The sequence below is a fragment of the Lissotriton vulgaris genome, chromosome 9 (genome assembly GCF_964263255.1).
Source record: "Lissotriton vulgaris chromosome 9, aLisVul1.2, whole genome shotgun sequence".
Classification (NCBI taxonomy): domain Eukaryota; kingdom Metazoa; phylum Chordata; class Amphibia; order Caudata; family Salamandridae; genus Lissotriton; species Lissotriton vulgaris.
This window is the reverse complement of record NC_141697.1, coordinates 651,946,509-651,971,756: the sequence shown is the minus strand read 5'-3', so window position 1 is coordinate 651,971,756 and position 25,248 is coordinate 651,946,509. Positions and strand designations below refer to the sequence as shown.

The 25,248-nt window shown below is 45.3% G+C and overlaps 1 protein-coding gene across 2 annotated transcripts in view; it reads right to left on the bottom strand.

Annotated features, from left to right (window-relative positions):
• Positions 1–2,769: 2,769 nt before the first annotated feature.
• NUDT22 (nudix hydrolase 22) overlaps positions 2,770–25,248 on the bottom strand; it is a 39,825-nt gene continuing 17,346 nt past the window's right edge. For both annotated transcript variants that reach the window (XM_086938349.1, XM_086938350.1), the window contains exons 4-6: positions 7,892–7,989; positions 6,966–7,059; positions 2,770–4,326 (exon numbers count right to left, since the gene is read on the bottom strand). In XM_086938349.1, the coding sequence (XP_086794475.1) occupies positions 4,228–4,326; positions 6,966–7,059; positions 7,892–7,989 (291 nt within the window). In that variant the 3' untranslated portion in view covers positions 2,770–4,227. The remainder of the gene's footprint in view (positions 4,327–6,965; positions 7,060–7,891; positions 7,990–25,248) is intronic.

Sequence of the window (25,248 nt, the reverse complement as noted above, 5' to 3'; positions counted from 1 at the left end):
CCTCCACAGTAATACAGATACATATAAACAAAGGGTTCTTTTCCTCTTCACAGTCCCTAGGAGTTCATCGGCAGAGATAATCATGGCCAGAACACCACATCAGCTCATCTTGCTTTTCATTTACCAGCAGACCTGATGCAGAACATGGGACGTGATTCTTCAAAGTAGAAAGTTATCTACTATTCCTAATACTCCAAGTACAATCTGCATCTTGCAGCTTTTGTGGATGAGTAAACAGTAGAGGGGTACACCTCCTACATGAATATACTAAAAAACACCTAGTGCCCCTTCTTAGCAGGACCCAACAAGCAGGCATCACTGTACCATTTAACTCCATTTCTTACCTTTTCCGCACCTGACCAGTCACCTAGATTTCTGCACTGATCAAAGAGTTTGGTGTATTATTCAAAAAATAACTAAATGAGGTATGAAATATTGGAAGCATGGACCAGCCGTAGCCCCCCTGACAATACAGCCCTCTGCCAAGCCAAGGTACCTTGTGTGGGGATGGCAGTTTCTTTCCCCAATGAATCTCTTTAAATAGACAAAGAGAGCATGCCTCCAGGTGTGGCAGCTCCTTTTTCTTAGTAAAGAATGAAGCGGGTGATGGAACACAAACATCTATGGTTTGGAGGCAAATGTTTCAGCAGGAATCTATTGCACAAGCAGCAACAAAAATTAAGCAGCTCATCTCCAAATTCTGAATTCAGCTTTTAGCAGAAAAATGCAGTCACCTTTGTGTGCAAAGAATAATCTGATATAAGTAAGAACATTTCTTAAATACACTTCTCGTCATGGTGATAACGACATTTTAGAGAAAGTAAAGTTGTTGAGCAGGACACATTTTAAAATTCAGTGGAGGAATACAGTGCACTATCAGAAAAAAGCAAACAAGGTGCCTCACTACTATGAATCTATGTTCACAGTGTTTGGGAGACTAGCAGGGGAGCGGAGCACAGTAGGTCTCCCATGGGGATAGACCTTTGACGAAAGTGTGACTATAAGGCCTCCCCCTGTAAGGCCCCTGTTTGGAGCTTAAGCCCTGCTATTCCGGGGAAATACCTCAAACAAAACAGCGACAGGTATCTTACTTGTCCCTTAAATAAAAATAACATACATACTAGTGTGCATGTTAATTGCATGACACCTTTGCACTAACGTCTCTGGGGGAAGTGACCTCTTCACATCCCACCCAGACGAAGGCCCAGCACAATAAACGGGCCAGCATTAGGGCTGAAACATGTTGGTGAGCAGTTAGGGTCATAGGACCATAACATCCTCCCATAGTCTTTTTGAACCTTTCCCTCCCATTCCACTAATAAAGGATACTTTAGGAGTGGGAGAAGAATTTGTATCTTAACGCTACGCCCCCTTAGAAAGATATCTTCATAAGTGCTCCCTGAAACACGATCGAGCCCACCCTGACCTCTAGGAGCCAGGGTGAGCCTAATGATGAAGCATGTCACTATTACAGTGAGTGAGGGCTATAATAAAAAGAGGGTCTCCCTCACTTATCTTTCAAACAAGGGACATCACTGAACTAGTCAGTATAGCCAGATTTAGTATTGTGGGTGCTCTGTATTTTTCCAGAACCCCCCTGTTTATCAATGGTCTTTGTTTGTCTCCCACCTTCCCCACTCCCATCTGTTGCATAGCATGCCAGGTTCCAAGAGGGATATCCTTTACGTCAAAACACAGAGTTTGGTAGCCTATATCATGTGCCCAGATTTATGAAACTACTTAGTAATTGCAAACCCAGCCATTTACTAAAGCACTGGGTTTGCAACAACAAATTAAATGTATTTAGTATTTATTAAATACACGAAGTTATTCAATAAGAGCAAAATGGGTTTATAAACGCACACTAAACCGCAATATTCAGAATATTATCTATCATTGGCTTGCGATCACAAAGGAGTCCCAATGACCCCTTCCCCTATGTTTTTTAAAAAGTTAGCTTGGAAGTGCCAGTGGTCCAAGAGATCACTGTAAACTTAAATGTTATAAAAAGGTATTTATTTCCTTAAATGCAAACCAGTTTCCTAACGGGAAAACAGGCTGCATTAAAACAAAAAAAAAGGGATTTGATTTAAATGCAATCACAAACATGATGGTTCGCTGTCCACAGAAAGCCACCATCACTCTGATGACATCCACTGGGAGTGAATTTTAATTTGCGACCTACCTCATGAATAGTAATGGGATGGATCGAGGTGTGAACCACTCTCAATGGTGATTTTGACCGATCTATTAGTACATAGGTTAGTCTGAAAAATCAGAATCCATTCCAAAAAGGCAGTGGAAACTGACTTCATACATCTGGACCCAAGTATGCCAAGCTAGAAGCATTGTTCTAAAATGAGACATTGGATTCAATCGAATTGTGGGAAGGCCAATCCACAGGCAGCTTACTCATCTAATGTGGAGGAGCCTGGAGTTCAAGACATAAAACTGTTACAATCCACTTTCTATGCATTTTAAAAGTTTTCACAAAGCTTTGGAAATTTGGTGCCATAGCATATTCAATGTAGAAATAGTTATTTCTAGGATCTTCTTTTTAAAGTCTACTGTGCCCCTTTTACTGCTCCTTTGAAACTCATTCTCTACTGAGAATGTAAGCACACATTAGAAAGGCTTTCCTCCATTCTGTACCTTGGCATCGTTGTAATTACCAATGGACAGTCACACCTCCTGTAATTTACTGATACAATCACCATGCACAGACCGGGAAAATGAACAATCAGAGAGGTCATGCTGTAAAAACCACTGCAGCATTAAAAAACGATACTTTATTGAAAAAATACATTTGCAGGTGCTGAAAGCACAACAACGCCAGATGGCAAACATGTAAATCAAGACAGCGGCTCCAAGGGCGTGCGCTTCCGATAGTGAGATACTTGTGTGTGTGACATACTTCCATACCCTTGAATCCACCTACACAGGCGAGTACCATACATTCAATAGAGCTGTGCAAAAAAGTAACTCCGACATTTTTAGCTCTATGCAAGCTCACACACGGTCACCATAGTGCATACAGGATCAGACGTCAAACTGCATCTTTCGTATCTCATGCTAAAGTACAAGCTTTCTTAGTCAGATATGCTTGTACCAAACACCAGAGCCAAAGCAGCCCTGGCAAGGATGATGGGCCCGCTGCTTTTGTTACCGGGGCTGATGTAGGAGAACTGCAGCAAAACTGGCCCCCAGTAACAAAAACAGCCCCCACTGCTGTAAAATTGGCCCCCAACCTTCCAGCCTCCCGGGGAAATGACAAATGTCCGCCACAGTCAGTCCAGCCATGCCAAACACCACAGCTCGAGACACAGATCCTACCCTGGGCATAAGCTGTACAGAGGTTTGTGCAAAGTGCTTCAGAAAGCCTTGATCCCTCAGAGAGTTTGCTAATGGAGCCTCAATGTGCTTTCGTCTTCATGATAACATCCAAGGCACCCATCCCACCTCCATCTCTGCAAAGAAACTATTCATGTCACAGTAGATTTCCATACCAAGGGCCTCCTAAGCGGACTGTTCAATGCTTCCTTTTTATCTCCAACAAAGCTACTACATAACTTGATTCCCCTATCCACCACCACTTTCGCTCCCCACAACACCTTTAATGAAAGCATTGCTGATGAGCATTCAAGCCAACACCCTGATTTGAGGAAAGGGTGGCTAGATCTAATAAAGTGACTCCCCAGTGAAATCATCGGCAGCTGGATGTACGAGGTGTTCAAAGGCAGTACCTCTATCGATCAACCTCTTGCCCAATTCGCCCATCATGCAAGCCATATACAGAGTTCTCTCATTTGTGTGGCTGATCATGAATCCCACAAGGGTGATTTCTAGTCATCCATTCTAATGCTGAACATCGCCTTATTAGTGAATTTGGGTCAATGAAAGCAGGTCCATCCCTAGGAAGTACCACCATACCTTTGGACAATCTGCAGACCGGAAACGCATGGGTTCCTAGTTCCTATGTCCCATGAAGGGTGGCAGGAGGGCACTTTTTTGCTATTCAGAGACCTAAGAGTTACAGTGCCTTCTAGTGTTGCCCCAAACCCAAGGGGAGTGCACTTCAACCCTTCCATTCCTCAGGAGTGGCACTCACTTTGTCCCTAGAATCAAATGACACTCCATTCTTTTAAAACACTGACATACACTGGGGCAAGAGACCCTCAGGTACAGTTCAGTCTGTAAGCAGAAAGAAGGATCCTTTGATTGTCAGCTTCATCGTCCCATCACAAGGGCGTAAAGTTTAACTCCACCTTTCGCTGATGGGCACATCTCCTTCCAAAAGTCTTCATTTTCTTCTTGCCGCAGAACGTCCTACACAGGGTTTCAAATATAAACAACAGAAACGGGAGGTGTCAGTGGAACCAAGGGCCTGTATTATACAATCTATAAACAGTAAAGATGGGATGGTCATACAAATGGCAGTGAAGCACAGAAAAGGAACTTAAGAAGTGATGTAGATAAATAAATGGCTTAAAAAATGTCAGGAACAGCACAGGACTGAGAAAGTAAAGAGGAAACCAGAGCAAAAATAGCAGGCAGGTAGTCAGGATTGCTCAACCAGCAGTTCTGCCCGAGACCTATAAACAAACCAAAACACATACCCTCTATTATACAATTGGATATTCCAACTAGAACTGGCACCTGCTTTTATCTAAGCACACCTGATGTTGGCAGAATAGTCTAAGGAGTAATCTTGTTGGAAGACAATTTGCACAAATCACATATTTGGTAACTGAGGGGAGGGGACTAGAATTCTTGTCTTTTGCTTCCAGATCCAACAATCAAGTACCACACCGCACTGCCTCCTCGCCGAAAATAGGGCTTTACATTTTTTAAAAAGGGTAAGCCCACTCCGAATGCCTATATTGTCCTATAGGGACAAGAAGGTCACTATCACAAATCTGGAAGTTCCCAGCCGTGTGTGACGAGGGGAAATAAAGGGAGCGAGTCTCACCACTATTGCGATCCTTTGTTGTGCTCCTCAGCCAAGAATCAGAGAATACATTTCCTCCGTGTTCTTCAATGTCTATTTCATTAGGTCTTTAATTTCTCTTTGCCGGGATGACATAGATTGGGCCAGCAAGGGATTTTGTTTCTGAAATGAGAACAGCTCGTGCGGAACTTAAACTAATTATGAACTCGCACTATTTGTGACTAAAGGCTGAGAAGTTGAATTGTCGTTGTGAATCAATAATGTTACCACACTAACATTATATAGAAAGACATTGATATTGTATATAATGATACACAAACCAGGTATATTGGAGTCATAAAAATTTGTTATTTTATTGAGAGGTAAGGAGTTGATCGTTTGATAAAAATAGGGTACATAAAATGCAAAAAAAGATATATTGGGAGAATATTACATGTTCCACAAGTATATCAAACAAGGTCTAAACTGCTAGTGGATAATGACATTGACTTCAACTAAACAATAAGAAGAAAATCAATAGTGCTGAACAAATCAAATGCAGAATTAGACAATGTTGTCGACGTTTCAGTCTTTTTGATTATTCCATAAGACCATCTTCAGGACAAAGGTTTAAAGGCATTAGAATGAAGACCCTATGTCACAAGTTAAATACACTACCGAGCCAGGTAAGTGTCGAACTGTCAACGTCAGTTTGGAGATGTTGTCTGCAAAGATGTTAATTCTGCGACTTCCAAGTCAAGGAAATGCTTTTTGATTAGGCTCAGTGGAAACGTTTATTTTTTTCGTAATCCGTCTTAAGCAGAAAAAACTGCTTATGGCTTGTTCTGTACTCGGAATTAAATTCTCGGGTTTTGGAAGTCGTGATTTAATCGAGAAAGGAGCTCATCTCAGGTCAGACACAGTGGAGGACTTCCTTCGGGTCGGATGCGGCAGCGTATTTTGGAAAAAACAGCTGCCGCGTCCGACCCGAAGGTAGTGTATTTAACTTGTGACATAGGGTCTTCATTCTAATGAAGTCAATGTCATTATCCACTAGCAGTTTAGACCTTATTTGATATACTTGTGGAACATGTAATATTCTCCCAATATATCTTTTTTTGCATTTTATGTACCCTATTTTTATCAAACTATCAACTCCTTACCTCTCAATAAAATAACAAATAATTTTTATGACTCCAATATACCTGGTTTGTGTATCATTATATACAATATCAATGTCTCTTTCTATATAATGTTAGTGTGGTAACGTTATTGATTCACAACGACAATTCAACTTCTCAGCCTTTAGTCACAAATAGTGCGAGTTCATAATTAATTTAAGTTCCGCACGAGCTGTTCTCATTTCAGAAACAAAATCCCTTGCTGGCCCAATCTACCTTTCACTTCTCTGCCCAAGCCCGCAAGGGTATATTGGGTTGCTCACCCCTTAATATACGGATGACATAGAAACACTTAGAATTCCTAGTCTAGTTCCATCTCCTATACGGCTGCACTTTGGCTCTGGGTCATGGGTTATGAATAGAGAAGAAAGAAGCAGAGTTAAATGTCTCTCTGAGTAAACCAAACACCCACTTCCAGCTTTTTGTAGAGGTGCTTGTGGGAGTGTGGAGAGGCAGGACAGATTAAACACCCCTCTTCCTTCCCAGCATTATTTGAACAGGGAGAACACAGACTTTCAACATTGGTACCAGTTACCCTCTCCTTAGAAGCACAGGGGGGTACATTCTCAAAACACTACTCTCTTCATGCATTGAAATGTAGAATGTGCCTAAGGAGGAAGCATCAGAGTACTGTAAAGCCACTTTGCCCTGTTTTTAATTGTTTTATTGGTAGCCCTGGATTTATGAGTCAAAGCCAAAATTATAAGTAGAGCAATGCCAAGAGGGAAGCTGGACTACGTGTTGACAAGCTTCTCAAGCTTGATGATTAACGCCCCGAGGGGGCAAGACCGTGTGAGCACGAGCCACAAGGAAAGGAATTAAAGGCAGCATTACAGTTCAAAGATGGAACCTCTTACCTGCCGCTTGACGAAAACAATGGAGGTGGATTCATGAGCTTCTGGGCCTCCGATGAGGTAGCACTTGCGCACCTGCTCTGTGGTCAAGCTGCATCTGGGGATGGGAAGAGTTGCACTTATGAGCCAGAACCAGATATTAGGATTGACAAGAGAGGGCATGAATCAATCACAAGTGCCAATGCACTTCTCCTGATTAGCTGGGACACCTGGAAAGCCCAATCTAGCATCTGATGAAAAGAGCCCAAACGTCTTGCCAAAGGTGTTAGCGAAGTATGTCCAGATTTCACCTGTTCAAGTCCCAAAATATCTAGAACTCCAGAAAATAAACACTGGCTGTACCTAGCTTCCAAACTAATTTCCCTTTGGTGGCCTCCTAACTAACAGCTGCCAGCAGCTGTGCTTGAAAGAAAGCAAACTTCCTAAAATGTTTTACTCCCAACCTCCAACTTAGACATAGCAGCTAACTTTAAAAACAAGCGACGGTTGTGCTCCTAAACCCTTTCTAAGCCAATAATATTCGCCACAACATATCTCAAAAAGCAACCACTGCATGAGTGGCATGTTCTAAATCTTCTCTTTCACCTGATCTGCTGACTGCATATGCCCACAAAAACAATCCCAATAGGCACCAAGCATCCCAAACCATCTCCACGACCATTCATGGTCTTCTATCCAAGAATCGCCCACCAACCACCTCCGAAATCAAGTACTGTGCACAATGTCTGAATGTGTGACCATCCCAAGTCTCCGAATCTGTGTCTCTCAAACTAATCGCTACTAAACTTCAAAAACAAATACTTGATAAGCCCTGCTTCCTAAAACTTCTCTATACCAGGACTCGCCACTAACCAGGGACGAAAATAAACCATCAAGTGTAGACATAAAAGGGCAGAATCATTGAAAGGTAAGAGAAACACAAGTACTACCTGACATAGAACTCAGCACTGGCCCTGCCTGCACTGGTGTTGTTGCGGGCAATCCCAAGGAGGACTGGTCGGCTCAGTACTGGCAGTGGAATGTTCACCTGGAAGGAAGACAGATAATAGTGATAGTCACTGAAAGGGATATGTTGGGTCTAGAGAAGTGGCATACAATTTCCATTGAGTGCTTCCAGAGTTTTAACATAAGCCCATGTTTGCCAGCACCCGGCCACGCTAGGATACATTCACGATGGATGACAAACAGCTGGCTTAATGACATGACAGTGGGCAGTTTCAAGAAGGTGGGCTCGAAATGCAAGAGTTCGGAGTTCAATCCAGATACAGACAGTACAGTGATGTGAAGGAAATCTTGGATTTCCATGAACAAAATTGTAAGATGTGAAGGAAATCTTTGTACTGCAAGACAAGCTCATGTATTCATAGGATTGATCTTCCGGAACCAACCATGAAGCTCGGAAACAGTAAGCGGAGATGGAGATTCTTCTCAGAGACAAGAGACTGCGTACCTGCCAACTCACACGGTGCCACCGTGACACACACTATATCTGCTCCCATCACACGGTCACCTGGTGGGGAGCAGATATCAGACGGTGGCAGGGAAAACGAGCTGGAAACCACTGTAAATTGTGGCTTTTCAGCTCGTTTTCTGAGGCTTTGAATTTCCGACGTCCATTAGGGTGGGGGGTGGAAGCATCCCAGGGTATCGGCACCAGTCTTCGGGGGTGTGGGGGGGAGCGGGGGTGCTTAGTTTCAGAAGTGCCTCGTAAGTACTTCCCAGCACACATCCCTGCTCACTTCAAAGCACCCCCCTCCTCACACAGTGAGATTGTTCTTCAAGTCGGCAGGTGTGAGACAGGTTTAGGTAGATGCAATGATGCAATGCTTTCCACTTGGCCGGGGCATTGGAGGTCTGAGATCAGATCATCTGCTCCCAGACTGGGTCATTCTTAATTAAGCCTCCTAGATTTTCTGTTTTTTCTGATTTTTATTGATAAATGCACACAAAAGAAAATGTATTTTCTTGATTGTATTTATTTTTAAATGTCGATAAAAGTGGAAATTGGGTTGCTTTTTCAGTAATTCTAAATGCTGTCAGTCATGACTGCCAGCCCAATGGCTATGTGGATTGATAAGTAAGGGAGGTTTAACAAAAATAATAGAATTTTTGTAAAGAGGCTTAAACAGCAGAATAAATCGACAAGGTTGATGCTAAAATTTGCCTGTTTTCATATTAGTGCATTGATTTATCACCTGTGGGTTTTTGTATCAATAATAACTGCCCGGCATTCAAAGATGACTGCGCTTATATTGGTTAAATATATGTTGAAATATACTAGTTTCAGTTTCATTTTTCACAAACCTTCAAAGAAATATGGATAAATACAGACGAAAATGTAAACAAATAAAATTCCAAAGAACAGGAAGCCCTATTCTTAGAGAATGCTCAGTCTGAACCAGTGGTCTTCAAACTTTTTAATGCACCCTCTCCCCCTCCGGTAGAAAAAAATCATCGGGCCCGCCCTCAAGAGTTTTTCAAAATTATACTACTAAATTGTATTTATTAAAAAAGTATCCACAGTGTATGGCTGGGGGTTTTGAAGAATATTTGGAGTGCCGTCCCTTTTGGCACATACTCGGAGCTAGGTTATAAATGGCAAAAGGGGTTAGTGATGGCCCATTATAGAGCATAATGCCTCTTTTAACCACAGCATGGACCCCCTCCCCTCCCCCCCGCCGCCATGGGATCACCTGAGGCCCCAGTTTGAAGACCCCTGACTCTGAACTGATTCATAAATAACTGTGGCTCACTATGGGGGTGCAAGCAAGTATACCCTACCCTTGCTGCCATAGGCAGCAACTGCGTGGCGTAAAAGGGAATGAAGTAAAAGAGTCCGACTTTATGAATAACGACAAGAAGATGTAAGAATGCCACTGTGTTGAAGCACTGTGGCATGACCAGAGGTTGTGTAGACCCTCCTCATTGTTTGCAAGATTGACTAAAGGTTATCGTTTCTTTGGATAAGCAGGGAAATGTGTGAATAGTGCGAATGCAGGTGAACGGGCTCAGCAAAGAACTGCCTCCATCTGCCCATCCATCTAGTCGTAAGTGAAGTGCGAAAATATGTCATGGTTATCGGCATGCATGGCAGAGAACACTATTAGTTAACCCACTTCTAGCAGAAAAGAAACAAGGAGCCCTGCACACCAAGCACTCTTAACATCCATGTTCCTTCTTGCCCATCGTTCGGAGACAACATGCGGAAAGCGACTTTCCAGTGAGCTGCTACCACATGGCGTTTTGCACCTGGACAGTGTAGCAGAATAAAATGTCTATTTGCAGACTAAACACTTCAAAGTGAAGGAAGGTTCTGGAGGGAAGAAGGTCAGTGTGGTGGTGTAGAGAGGGAGATATGCCGTTATGTGTTGGTAAAATCAGTTTTTTTTTATAGAAAGCTACATAACCTCTGGAACAGAATCACTTTGAACTCTAACTGCCACAACTGACCATACAAACAATGTCCACCAAAATTTCACCCCTTTCCACGAACAATGATTCTATGACCTAGCTACAAACTAAAGATACTGCTAACCCAGGAAAAATGCTGATTTGCCAATATTTTTAAAACTGTTTTTTTTCCCCCGAAGATATTCTTGTCCAGAGAGCGGCTCATATGTCAATGAAAAGGGTTTGAATCAAATAATATTTTACAAAATATATAAGCCGGCTTGTTGTTCCTAGTCAGGTATAGGGATGCCCAGGACCATCACCACCATTTTCCACACAACATTAGATTTGATTTATGTAGCACGAAAAAGGAGTCTTTGCACTAGAATGTGCATATACAAAATCAGCTGAAAAGCACAGTCCAGTCTAAATTTAGTCAAAAGAGGAGAAAAGGCAGGTTTTTAAATGTTTCCCAAAATTCATAAGGTTTGATTGGAACCTGAAGTGCAATGGCAGTTGGTTCCACAAAATAGCTGTGCCAAACAAAACTTCTGTCACCCCAAGTGGCTTTGCAGATCTTGGGGACTTGCATGATCTTTGCAGAAGCAGATCGCAAACACCTTCTAGAAATATACCATCAAATTCTATCCCATGCAGGGCTTTGTGTGCAACATAGAGCGCTTTAAATGTAACTCTGAATCGGCAACCAATGCAGAACCTTGAGCCCATTTGCAGCCGATTCATGATTTTTGATGTTGTTCAGGAGACCAAAGGCTGCGCACTGCAGCCTCTAAATCTTTTTTTAGCAAGCCTGGTTGCAAGCCCAGATAGATAGCATTGCAATAATCTAACAGGGACAGCACAAGAGAGACAAACAGTTGTCTGAAGGTCTGTGGGAATGAACAGTAAAACATTTTTTTTGTATTTTTAAAAGGTAAAAACAGGAAGAGAACAGCTCATCTATCTGGTCTTAGAATGTTAATTTGGAATAACAAAAAAAAAAATTCACTCCAAGATTTTAGGCCTCCCGTGGCGTACTGCGCAGTTGAGCTCGCGAGATTTTATGTTTGAGTGTACGCTTCACTAGTGAGGGTTAAGCCCTGCCCCTCTTCTCCATTGGCTGGCCTCCTAAACGGTGGCCAGCCATTGGAGAATAGGTTGGCATGACGTATTTCTCTCTATTTAAGCCCCGTACTTTTCAGACTTGGTTCCTTGCCTTACGTTTGTGGTAAACGCTTTCTTATCTTCTTTATGGGCCCAGATGGCCCCATAAAGAAGATAAGAAACCTTTTAAGTCAGCAGGAAGTTCGGGAGCCCAGTCGGAAAAGGACAGGGCTAAAAGCGAAATGTGTACGTCGTTCGATGGTATATTTCCTTCCGTGTTGAATGTAACCAGGCTCCTCTTCTCAACCACATCTGCATTTGCAAATCTGCAGAGGCTGGGCCAGAATTTCAAAACCCCAGCTCCGTGCCAGGAGGTTTACGGTAACGCTGGTGATGTCAGCTCGGGCGCAGTGATTTGCCTTCAAAGCTGTACTTATCATGCTACTGGTTGATCGACGGTCGCGTGAAGGGAAGCCACCGCTGCCCTTGCGACAGTTCTCTCTGGCGGCTGGATGTAATCATTGTGGCTCATCTGATTTTAGTATGGTTGTCTCTGAAACACACACGGCCCCAGTCCAGGTGATTGCTGGCTGTGGGTGGAGGCTCGTCCAGAGGGAACCAGAGCAGGCTCACCTGGTGTGTTGAATAATGCACAGGGCATGCACAGCTCACAGACCCCAGCCGCTCTGGTGTTCCCTTCAGCGGATTCGCATGTATGCGGGAGGGAAGATGCGGCCTCAGCAATGCACATTTCATACCCCTATATTCGTCTAAGAGAACACACTTATCGTTGTTTTGTAATTTTAGTCGGTGTGGCTTGTCCTGAAATTATTACACGTGATGCTCAAGTTTATTGCAGGAGTGTATGTGTGTCTGTCTGTGTGTCCTATCTGGGTACCTCCCCCTGCTCCGGAGCCATGCGACCCTCCCCACTTCCCTCACTCAGCCAAATTGGAGCCCCAAACCCACTCGCTGAAACCTCAGCTTCCTTCCAAACTCTCCACAAACAACCCCCAATAGCCAATCGAGCCCGGAAAAACCTCCATCAACACTACATGGCGAGCAAACCGTACCCCAACCTCCATGCGCTCGCTGCAAGGTCCGTCACGTGGCCATGGGCCCAGCCTCGGGTGCTGCCGCCCCCCTACGCCCCGTGGAACCGCACACCCTCAGCCCGGCTAACCCAGGTCACTCCATCCATGCCACCTCTGAAGGTGACAATCTGCTCGGCACCCATCACCCTCGGCCCTCCCCGCAACCTCCCTTGCAATACCCCCTTCAACCCTCACAGACAGCGCCTGCCATGTCTCCTGAGCGCCCGCTGCACTACCCAACCGGCCTCTGAAGGATGAAAGGCATTAGCATGACTACTCCTCCCCCCCCCATTCCCCCCAGCCGCAAAGGTTCGTTGTGGCTAGGGCCTCGCCTCTCCATCCGTCCTGCCACCTGACCCCTCGCTACCTCCTCCCCAGCTGTCCAACTTACCGCCCCTCCCCCACCGCACCCCATGGCGCACCTCCGTCCTAATCAGTTTCCTCCATCCTGACCACAATCCTCCCGCGGCCAAAACAGCAGAATTGTGGCCCTCCAAGCGCTCCCCGTAACTTAACTATTAAACTCCTTGCTGCCTCCTCCCCAGGCTACCTAAACACAGTGTCCCCCCTCGCCCCTTTCCACATGAGCCCTCCGAGGAACCTCCTGGCAGGATATTATCCCTTAAATGATCTGAGCACGGTGCACTTAATGCTGAGACGAGAGGGTGGCCGGGAACGCCTTATTTAATAGCACTGATGTCTCGGATCTTTCAGCGCTTCTCTATGCATGTAGTGCAGGGACTCCCCCTTTATGCCTCACTTGGAAATATGAAACTGCCCAGGCTTTCAAAACCTGAAAGAGACGGCAAAGACAGCGGAGTGGATTGCAAGAAGGTACTGGGAACTAAGTGATTTATATGAAGGAGACGTGTTGATTTCATTTGAGGAGGCACAGTAAAAGCTCACAGCTGTTCGAGGTCAGACTGGAGAGTTTCAAACACTCCTTCGGGTCTATCTAGTGCTATGAATGATGACAGAGTGAAGTAAAACTTACATTTTTAACTCGAGTCAGTGGAAATTACTTAAAGAGCACGGGCCTCAGACTTGATAGATCTGTTTGAGTGTACCTCATTATTTACTGCCTCAATACTTCCACCACCCACTCATCCCCTACGTTCTCCTGACCGCCCCACCCCCGCCCACCAGCATTCCTATACTGCCATTGAAACTCCCGCCGTCCGGGACACAATTCCCCCTTACAGGCGCCTCCCTCTGCTCCCGAGCCATGCGACCCTCCCCACTTACTTCACTCATCCAAATTGGAGCCCCAAACCCGCTCGCTGAAACCTCCGCTTCCCTCCCAACTCTCCACAAACAGCCCCCGCTAGCCGATCGAGCCCGGCAAAACCTCCATCAACAGTGCATGGCGAGCAAACTCTACCCCATCCAATGGTGTGGAATTTTATTAAATATCTGCTAGTTAAACGGTGACAATGCTTCAAAACTCTGTCTCATTATAAAATAAATCCACTTCTACCTTTCATACAATCTACCGAGGTGACAAATTACGGCTGCGTTCATATTGTATCGGAGCTCTGATAATACCTCTCGGATTACACTCGGGCTCATTGTATCAAGGGTTAGATGTTAGTGTTTCGCCATCTTTTCAGAAATCTTTGTACAGAGGTTGGAAAGCAATATTTCCAGGGTTGGAACACACTGTGAATCTGTAAATATCTACAAATGCATGTTTGATGGTATTTGATAGCTCCGCGTGTTCTCTTTCCACACTGGAAAAGGTTGAATATTTTGACAGGACTGCACCTTCTTTTCTGGGTGGGAAAAGGGGGCGTACAGTAAAAAAATGTGTACTCACTGGATACCTACAACCCACACCTGCAGTGTGAGAGACGGCAGTGTGTATGAGAGGCAGCACTGTGAGAGACAGCTTTGCGAGTAAGAAAGACAGCAGTGTGTGAGAAACAGCAGTGTGTGTGTGAGATAGACAGCAGTGTGTGTGTTCTAGGGAGAGCATGGTGTGTGAGAGACAGCAGTGTGAGAGAGACAGCAGTGTGAGAGAGAGACAGCAGTGTGAGAGAGAGACAGCAGTGTGAGAGAGAGACAGCAGTGTGAGAGAGAGACAGCAGTGTGAGAGCGACAACCCTGTGGGTTCCCCTCATCCAGCGAACATGTCACCCTGCGGCTACCTCCCTTCATCGTGAGTTCTCTTCCTCGCCCCATCTTCACTCCCGGTGGTTCCCTCAGACCTGCTTCGGCAGCGCACTTCCCTCCAACAGTCTCCCGGTCTCTCTACTCAAAGAAAGCCTTTCCCGGGCACAAGGCCACAGACTTCAGAAATCTGAAAACATCTCCCATGCAGCTGGTGGGAGCAGCTGCCTTCCTCCAGGTCTGAGGCAGCGGAACGGCCTCGGATCCCCCTTCACCGCCGGAGGAGTGGGCCTGAGAGGGCACGTGCTCCCTGGACAAGGAGGTCACAGCTAAGGGAGGCCCTGGCAGAGAAGGTCTGACACCACCCCACCCCAGCTCATGAACCACCCCTCCCCGCTCCCACCTGTTGGTCGAGAGAACACCATGCCATGGCGGAGGGGGGTCTCAGACCCCCAACAGCTGAATAAGGCAGTCACGGCCAACGCAGGCTTTGACATTTAACATCTGGACCTCCTTTAGAATGCCATATATCCCAGAGAGTCCAGAAACTGATAACTGCACAATTACCCCCCCCCCACCCCCACCCCACTCCCGTTGAGGATACCCGCACCTCTTCCTCTACCCCCTCACACTTAATGAAGTTAAACCCCAGCACTATTGCTTTTCTTCTTAGCGGAATATGCATTCATCCTGTTGTATCTCGTCCTGCACCCCACTCTTTTCTTGCACAGGTAGCAAAATGCAATGCAATAGGTCTCGCATTTCTGAGAGATTAAGCTATTGGCATTGTAAATGACAATGCCATTTATTTATCTGTTTTCAAAACCGACGCAAAATCAAAAGTTTGACATTTACAATGCCAATAGCTCTAACTTTTGCAAAGGCAAGACCGTTGCATTGTAAATGCTGGTTTACTTTTGTAACTGGGGTGGATAAAGAGCCAAGCATGGAAGTCCGCCAGGAAGAGTTCCAGAAGGACAGGTTTGATCCAAACAGAAGCACCATTTTCTTATTGGAGTTCGATTCAAGACACTGGCTTTCCATCCAATTGACCATAGCTGTCATACAGTTCTTAAATCTCAATACTACGTCATTTATATTTGAGTGAATGGAGACAACGATTTGTGTGTCCTCCGCATAAGATGTTGTGTTAAGTATTAAGGTTCTAATCAAGGCAGCCAGTGGAGCCACAAAGATGTGGACGGGGACCCCACACGGCAAAGAAAAGGAGCTAGAAATAAAGTCTCTAAATGAAACCAACTAAGCCATGTTGCTCAGGAAAGAAAGAAACCAGAAGATTAAGGGCATTTTTCTCAATTCCAGTCTCCATAAAATCGGTGCTCCAAGATTCCATGACTTCCGGTGTCTAAAGCTGCTAATAGGTCTACAAGGACCAATATTTTGCTTGTACTGGGAGTCTTGAGATGGGTCAGTAATTCTTCATCTCTGTGGGATCTAGAGTCTTTTTTAAAAAGGGAAGAATCAACGCTCTTTTCCACTCAATGGGAAAAATCCCATGGGCACCCGTTGCGAAAATAAACACCCTTTGAATTTTGGCCGCGGCTCCAGTGAGTTATTGAAAATCGTATTGCTGGATTTGTTGGTATATTTGGGAGTGGCGTCCCGGCCGCGCTGCCCGCCGTGAAAGTGGCTCGGACTTCGCTGTGTTCTACGTTTGGATATATATATATATATATATATATATATATATATATATATATATATATATACACACACATATATATATATATACACATATATATATATATATATATATATATATATATATATATATATATATATATATATATATATATATATATATATATATATATATATGAAAAATAAACACTATATCAGAGTCCTTGAAGCACAGACTGTATAGACAACAGCAAAGAATGAAGTAGAACAAGAAAACGAAAAATACCTCCAATCCCTTCTTGATATCAGGAGGCAATCTGAAGCCTTGTGTTGGGCTGTATTGCTGTAAGTTCTGTAGTACATGCCTCAGCAAGAGTGTCAACTGATTGCAACCAATGCACTTGGGAGGGGCAGCTTTATTTGGTTCCCCAAGAGATGAGGTTTGACATTCAAGAGAGGTCAGTCTAGAGAACCACAGATGATAAAAAAAAGCTCTATTGAAGAGATTTACAAAGGTCGGTTTCCAGTGACCCGACAGTCTACATGATGTGCACCAAGGAAAACATATTAAGTCAAAACAAAGATATAAAATGTTTTGCAGAGTGAATCGTTTCTTTACTCACATGCTGTGCAATATTACACCATTTAGTGGTTACGTCCGAAATTGAGCATCTTCTTTCTCCCTTTTCAGGTCGAGCCTAGCGTTGCAGCGCATGTGCTGCTCGCTTTGCGAGGCATATTGTAGTAGGGAGGGACAAATGTGGAAGTGCCGTGGAAGTTCCGCTCATATTTTTCATTGGCTGGCGTCATCGTCAATGGTAAATGCTGGCTTCCGATTGATAATGAGGCTTCTTAGTCCTTCCTTGTTACCATCCTGTCTCCTTTTGGGACCGCCCATCAGGACTGGATCTTTTACTTGTGGTGTTATACCTTATTAGTGGGGACCGGGGTGTGCTCTGAAGTCACTTCCTGTTGTTCTTTAGAGCGTTTAGTTAATGTCCCTCCACTGATCGGGCAGTAATTCAAGTATTATCATTTTCTGTGTTTTTCTACACTATCCAACCCCACCACCTTAGAGCTTTTCCTATAACTTTTAGCCTTGCTGAAAGATATGGAACAATAGCGCTGTGCCGCATTATAACGCTGTAAAAAAAGAGCAATTACAAATACACCTCCCATCAGAGTGCTCATGACAAACATAGCCCATCTTCATTTTATTCTACAAGAGTGTTCACAGTCAACCTAGATCTTCAACTTCATTTTTCAGTATATTTTCATAAGTAACGCATAGATATTAAGCGCACGACCGCAACATGTCCACAGGCATTCTAATTTACTGAACCATCAACTGTGCTTTAGAATGTTGATTTACGGCAGGTAGGAAACTAGGGTACTCTAAGAAAGGCATCAAACAAACATCGGCATCTGCTGGAATGGCACTGAAAGCACTCTCAAATGAAATGTCAAGACTGGTGTCCCAAAACTTGGGCGGTGCAACAATAAAAGAGAAGAGCTAGTTTTGGGTGGGGGTTCGCCCCACTACAAGGCTAATTATCAGATTGGGCTGTGACTGATAAACGGAACAAAAGTTTTTTGCGTTTGCTGCGGCAATGTGCAGTTCACACAACATAACTGGCATTTGGCACAGTGCCGATGATGCACGCTACTCACATCTATAATGACATGAAGGTCTTTACCCCCTACTATCCACCTTTTCGTGCTGCTTTACTCCCTTCAACCCTGCTGTCATAGCGCGTTTCCCATGACTTTCAGCCCGTTGCATGACTGAGAGTCATTTAAAAATAGCACTGTGCTGCATCTTAGTGCTATGAGAAAAGAGCTATGACGTGCCCAGGACTAGCCATGTTAAACCACTTTTAGCTATGCTGCCCTGCAGCCGTACACCATGGCTAAAAGACATTGACAAGGCCAATAGCTCTCACATCAGCGAGACCTATTGGCTTTGGCAATGCTTGTTTTTCTTCTTGCTACATGAATGCTGCCATCCACCACCAATTGGTGGTATGTCCCTTCCCCTGTAACATCAGACTGGGGACCCGGAAGTTTAAGTGCTTGGTCACCATCTTCAGATTCTGTTTTCTGCCATTCTGGATTGAAAAGGGAAGAGCTCTGAAGAAAAATACAACAAATTTGGCAAATTGTCAACAGAAATTCCAGAGATGAGGATAAAGATATTGAACACTGAGCTTTGCGGGACACCAGGAGCACAAGGTATGCGGTTTCCACTTAAAAAAACTCGACTGGTACAAAAACACCTGGTAGGAGAATGCACAGAAAAGGGGCTTCAAGGCGAACTGGGGAATAACCCTTTAAATACTGCCACAAGTGCCACTATAAATTTGCACAGAAACAGACCAATAAAATCTGCAACATCTGCCCCCCCAAAGGAATATGGCAATGATGGGTGTGTGGAGTTCACATCAAATAGTCGGAAGGTGACAGAAAAGCAATGTTGGGCACATTATGCCATGATGGAGGCAGAAAAGGAGCAGCACTCACTCAAAAACCTCAGCATGTTCAGAGACAAAGAAAACAATGCCAAGGAAACTAAGCTGGCTCTAATGGGGGAGCCGGACATTGAAGAGAGGATGATCAACATCTAGAGACTACAGGCAGCAGGAAGGAGTAGAAGGAAGCCAACTCTAGAAAGCTGCATATAGTAACAACCCAGCCGAAAAGCTTTGACTCAAAGTCCAGTGAGGCCCACTCGACGATGGAAGGAAAATAGAGACAAAAAGAGCCAAACTGGTTAAAACCCAGGGACACTGGTGGGGGGGTCTTCAGGACCATCACTTATACTGGGAGGTGTTCAAGAAAAAGGTAAAGGAACCAAAGGACAAGGAGCCTCAGCCTCCAAAAAGGAAAGCTCTGCCAACCAACAACCTTAAGCCGAAATGGCAGCACTCCTTCAAAGGAAGAAGAATTTTGACAACACACTTAAGGGATGTAAGATCCCAGCAAGGCTATTAAAGCCAAAAAGCATCGAAAAAGAAAATGAGGAGTTCTTTGCCAATAAGGACGAGTTGGATACTGCCATCCTTGAGGAACGAGAGCCACAGAAGAAATATTGACGAGACCTTGACGCAGACTCCCCAGAGGAAGGCGCAAACACTTAACCTTCAAGGCCTTCGCTGCTGAACAATCTGGCAGTGTTCAATGCAGTCATGACAAGAGCTGTTGACACCTATCATGTACACCCTAAAGAGAAACAGGACAAATTGTGTTTCTTTCTGGAAACATTCATGCCTTTGTAAAAGTTGAACCTTTACCTGCTAATGCTCCCAAGCAGTATTAACCATAAGAGAGACCTTTAGAGAACCAGCCACTTCGAAGGCTGTGACCCCCTAGAGTCAAGAAAAAAATAGATCTACCTTCCAGGACCTCATCTCCATCAAGAGAAATGAAGCTGCGGAATCTTCGTCACAACAGCCAAGAAGAGCGGAAATGCAGCTACATCAATGGACCTCCACCAGATTAAGAAAGAAAGTGGATGGATGTGGTGGACAGGAAAATGGAGACAGCAGAGGCTTTCTAATGGAAAGTTGCCAACCCCAATGCAATGCTCAACACCTGTGGTGACCAGGATTGAAGGAAATGGGGCAGGTCATTCTGCACCTTTCTAAGGAGTACAAGGAATGAGTGAAAACAGTAGTGCATGGGGGGAAAAACAATTGCCAACGCCTGCCTAAAGTCAGCTCTTCACTCAGTGGATAAGGCCATCAGACAAATGTGCACTGAACACCTCTGAATCGACAAGCTTGAACCTGAAGACTCACAGCCAGGCCTGAGGTAGAAGCCTTGCGCATCCACCTCCGGCCCCTCTTTGGGCCGGAGGTGGATTAGGCTTTACCACGAATAAAGAAAGCCATTGAAACATTGAGGGCAACGGGGAGGGGTGAGGCAGTCTTTCAGTTTCAAAGATCTTTCAAAAAGGGGGCCGTATCAGCCACAAAGTCACCAGGAAGAGCAAGTTTACAACACTGAACCCTACAACCAACATTTAAGCAGCCATTAACCCCACAAGCCACACAATCGCATTGCCAATAACTTCAAGGTCAGCCTTTCCGTAGGAGAAGCTGGGAGCAAGCCCCAAAGACATTGGGCCTCCACCCAATTAACTTCAGTCACACACACCACCAGCATATAACACCAGTAGGTGGAATTCCTCCATAAATGGCACTTCCTCGTACCAAAACCAGACCAATCCTCTAGGCCAATATTAGATCTCAGGCAGCTGAACAAGTGCATACAAACTCAACGCTTCAAAATTACGATGTTACAAGAGGCTACTAACTCCAAAAATGAGTGAACTACATGGTAGATCTTAAGGACACTTAACTGCACATTATAGTCACAAAATGAAGTACTTCTGGTTCGTCGTAGACTAGGTACATTAACAATTCAAAGTGTTGCCTCCCAGCATAAAGTCTGCACTGAGAATTTCCCCAAAAATGGAGACAGGGATACATGTTTACCCCTACATAGACGATTGGTCAGTAAAGGCGAGCTCACAACGCCAATGTCAGGAGAACATTCACATTATAATGCAAAACTCCACAAACTGGGGTACAAAGTAAACACAGACAAGCCCTCCCCGGTTCCAGAACAGAAGATGTCTATGGGAGCGACCCCAGATTCAAAGATAGCAAAAGCACACTCAATACCCAGAAGCATTTTAGTATTGAAGGTGTAAACTCATCTCTACCCAAAGGGGCAGTCTCAAATAGTTAGAACGATATGAAACTATTGGCAACAATGGCATCCTCATACTACAAGACAGATTTCATATGCGCCCAATCCAAGAATGGTTGCAGAACAAATGATCACAGGCCATGGGGTTGGGAAGACCTAGTAGTTGTTACAGAGAGGATTCAGAAAGGAGATCATGTTACACTTCAAAGTGCAACCTCCAATAGTGATAATCGCCATATCCCACAAGGAATGGGGGCACACATAGGAAGCTCCAACATCAGAGTCTGTGGAGCCGAAGGAGGCAGTCAAGCACCTAAATGTGCTGGAGCCCAAGGCGCGGTTTATGGCACTGAAGGCACTTTACGCACAGGTAAAAGTAAAAATGGTTATGGTCCAAATGAACAAAATACCCACAATGCTCCTCCTAAGCAGGCAGGTACAAGATCTTTTTTAAAGCCAATTTTTGTTATATTTAGCATGGTCCATAAGCCAAAATTCACAAAAGTAAAGGAAGAAAAGGATGTGATTGTTCAGGTCAGCAGTAACATTAACAACTGCCCACAGAGGGGCCAGTCCCATACACAAATAGACCATGGTAAGCCCACCATTTTCAAACACAATGAGATGACGGATGGAGTGCTGAAACTTTTCATACACACACCCCCAGTCACAGATCCGGGTTAAATCCATCATTGCTCTTCAGCTCACTGCGCCATCCCAGTTCGGACCCAGACATATGTAAATCAGTCTTGACCCTGTGCCTCATGGGAACAGTCCAGCCCAAACTGCCAGGCCAGGTCCTCCCTGGACCAGAAACAAGCCTCCATTTTCCCCACACTTTATCATGTTTCTGGAGGACACCCAAAAGCCCCATATTGGTTTTTAGGTCTCGCCTGTCGATGCGCATGCGCATCGAGCTTGCGAGACTATGGAGGCTTAACCACTCTTTAACTAACTTGCAAGGAATCGTGGCGATTCCTTGCAGTGCCCGTGACTTTTAAGCTCAATGCGCATGCGCATTGAGCTTAAAAGCGCGTGCACATCAGTTCCCTCAGCCGCACTCCAGGCCCCTGCTGCTTTCACACCCTCTCCCCGCTCCGCCCCATCCCGCCGTGTCGCATTTCTCCTCCCCCCTCCCCTTATCTGCCTTCCCTCCGTCTTGTTTGTGTCGCATTTCTCCTCCCCCCTCCCCTTATCTGCCTTCCCTCCGTCTTGTTTTTTTTTTTACCCGCTCCGCCCCCTCCCCTGCCCGCCGTGTCGCATTTCTTTTCTCCTCTTTGCTCCTCCAGCAGTTCTCTGTCACCTTTCCTTCTCTCCTCCCTTGTCCACCTTTTCATTGTTTTTGCCCACCTCTCCTCCAGTTGAACTCTGTCACTGGCTCCTTTCAGCCCCTTCTCATTCCAGTGTTTTCGGGTCCCATCTCATGCTTGGGGTTAAGCTCCCTTTGCCTGCAAATGCACGGGAAAACGGACAGACACGCACCAGGACACACCACACAGACGCAGTACAAGCATTGATTAATCACTCGCACACATCACGTTTTACTCCTTTGCTAGTGTTCTCGTTGTTTACATCTCAAAGAAACAGACCTTAAAACGATTGAATAATTGACAGAATCCTCAAATATTGTTAATTCCATTGAAGTCTAGTGACAACGCTGCTCGAAGATGATATGTTGCTAAAATTACCGTAACAAAATCAATCCACTCACTGTAATATTCTTAATGTAATTGTATGTGCTAGCACCAGAAGGTATGGAGTGAAATTACTTAACTTGTGAGTAAACATATTTAAGTATTGGATTTCCTTACCAGACGTTCAAGTTAGGAAGTTACAGGGCTGGATTACAAATATTGTGGGCTCCACTGATAGCAGCAGATACTAAGGGATTCCCTGAACCTGTTCCAAATGCACGGGAAAACGGACAGACCACACAGACGCACACTGTAGGGGTGTAACAATGTCCTACCACTCACGCCTCCAGGGTCACCAGGTCACGTGCATGTTACCCACCTGTGTGCCACTGCTGTCATGTCAATAATGCCCAGCTCTGCTGATACAAGGCTTCTAGACAATATACACAACCACCCCATCCACCACCCCATCCACCACCACATCCACCACCACCACATCCACCATCACCTTCACATCCACCATGACATCCACCACCACCACATCCACCACCACTGCATCCACCACCACCGCATCCACCACCACCGCATCCACCACCACCACCACCACCACCACCACCACACCCACCACCATATCCACTACCACCACCACCCCATCCACCACTACCACCACCACCGCATCCACCACATCCACCACCACGTCCACCGCATACACCACCACATCCACCATCACCACCACATCCACCATCACATCCACATCCACTACCCCATCCACCACTACCGCATCCACCACCACCTCCGCATCCACCGCATCCACCACCACATCCACCATCACCACCACGTCCACCATCACATCCACCATCACCACCACGTCCACCATCACATCCACCACCACATCCACCATCACCTCCACATCCACCATGACATCCACCACCACATCCACCACCACCACATCCACCACCACCACATCCACCACCACCACATCCACCACCGCCACATCCACCACCGCCACATCCACCACCGCCACATCCACCACCGCCACATCCACCACCGCCACATCCACCACCACCACCACTTCCACCACCACCACATCCACCACCACCACATCCACCACCATCGCATCCACCACCACCACATCCACCGCATCCACCACCACATCCACCGCATCCACCACATCCACCACCACATCCACCGCATCCACCACATCCACCACTTCCACCGCATCCACCACCACTTCCACCACCACATCCACCACCTCATCCACCACCGCATCCACCACCACCACATCCACCATACCCACCACCATCACTTCCACCACCACATCCACCACCACTTTCACCAAATCCACCACCACTTTCACCACATCCACCACCACATCCACCCCCACATCCACCCCCACATCCACCCCCACATCCACCATCACCACCACCACATCCACCACCACATCCACCACCACCATATCCCCCAGATCCACCACCACCACATCTATATGTGTGTGGCTCTGTGTGTGTTTAGGTGCAAGTGCAATGTTCTTGGATTTTCGTCACAATAAAATACACTGAACATAATCTTCACAAAAGTTATTTACAAACGTTTAAGCTATTGCCATTATAAATTACAATAACTTTTATTTAAGTATTAATTATTTACTAAATTAAAAGCCATTGTTATTTGTAATATCAATACATCTAAGTCACGTAAATACAACCCACATTGCATTACAAATGCTATAGGTGTCACATTTGCGAAAGTTAAAACTATTGACATTGTAACTGACAAAGCTATTAATTTTGCTACTTTCAAAACCAACACATAAATAAAAAAAGTGTCATTTACACTACCAATAGCTCAAACTTTCCTAATGCGAGACCTATTGCATTTCCAATGCTTGTTCTTGTTGGCAGACCAGTTCATCCCTGTATGCCAGAGTGACAACAATGAGGTCACAGGATGCTTCCACAGACGTGCTTCATCTCGCTTAGTCAATACGCTTGCCAGGCCTTTGAGCAGTGGTTCAGAGCAGGGGGCCCCCTGCTCGTCCACCAGCCCAAATAAGGCCACTCTGGGGTTAACTCGATTGGGCCATTCAGGACCTCACCAATATCCCTATCCAACCCAGTCCCAACGGTCTTTACTCTAGGGCAGTCAGTCCCATGCTATGTGCAAAATGTTGGCGGCTGGTCGTTTACAGCGTGCACATAGAGGACAGGCATCAGGGAACATCTGTTGTATATGTGAAGAGGATAAGTAGTCCACGTGGAGGTAATTTGTCTGTATCATGTGCAGAGATTGCCAGTTCCTTAGGGCCCATACAAGCCTGCAGCCAATCTTCGTCATCCAAGTCTTCCACTCATCCAAACGCCCCATCAGTATCTATGCTTCCAGAGGGCTATATTCCGGAATTTGTGTGCCAGAGGGGAGAGATTGCAGATGAAGAAAGCGAAAAAAACCTCCATGTTTGCCAGGGCGCACTGTTCCTGCAACTCCCAGAAAGACATCAGTGTAGTCCCTTTGTAAACCTATACCTATACAGTCCCACTGGTGGAACTCCTATAGGGCAGAGAGCTGGTGGAGCCATGTGCCACACCACACAGGGGTGAGTTC